Source organism: Eimeria mitis, genomic scaffold (assembly GCF_000499745.2).
Source record: "Eimeria mitis Houghton genomic scaffold, Emh_scaff1016, whole genome shotgun sequence".
NCBI lineage: Eukaryota > Apicomplexa > Conoidasida > Eucoccidiorida > Eimeriidae > Eimeria > Eimeria mitis.
In genome coordinates, this window is record NW_013567102.1 from 3,119 (window position 1) to 3,328 (window position 210).

At 57.1% G+C, this 210-nt stretch overlaps 1 protein-coding gene across 1 annotated transcript in view; it reads left to right on the forward strand.

Annotated features, from left to right (window-relative positions):
* Positions 1–98: 98 nt before the first annotated feature.
* Positions 99–210, forward strand: part of EMH_0027550 (uncharacterized protein) — a gene marked incomplete at both ends in the record, with an annotated part of 1,352 nt that continues 1,240 nt past the window's right edge. The window contains one exon of the mRNA XM_013494046.1: positions 99–208. Coding sequence (XP_013349500.1) covers positions 99–208 — 110 coding nt within the window. The remainder of the gene's footprint in view (positions 209–210) is intronic.

The window sequence follows — 210 nt, forward strand, 5'->3', positions numbered from 1 at the left end:
GCAACAGCAGCTGCAGCAGCAGCAGCTGCTGTTGCAGCGGCAACAGGAGCAGCAGCAACAGCTGTTGCTGCGCTGAATTTGCTGCGGTTTGTGTGTCGATGGTGTTGCTGCTGCAGGCAGCACAGCGACGTTGGCCTCAACTGCTGCTGCTGTTGCTGGTATTCCTTTTGCTGCAGTTGCTGGCATTTGCTGCTGCTGCTAGTGCTGTTG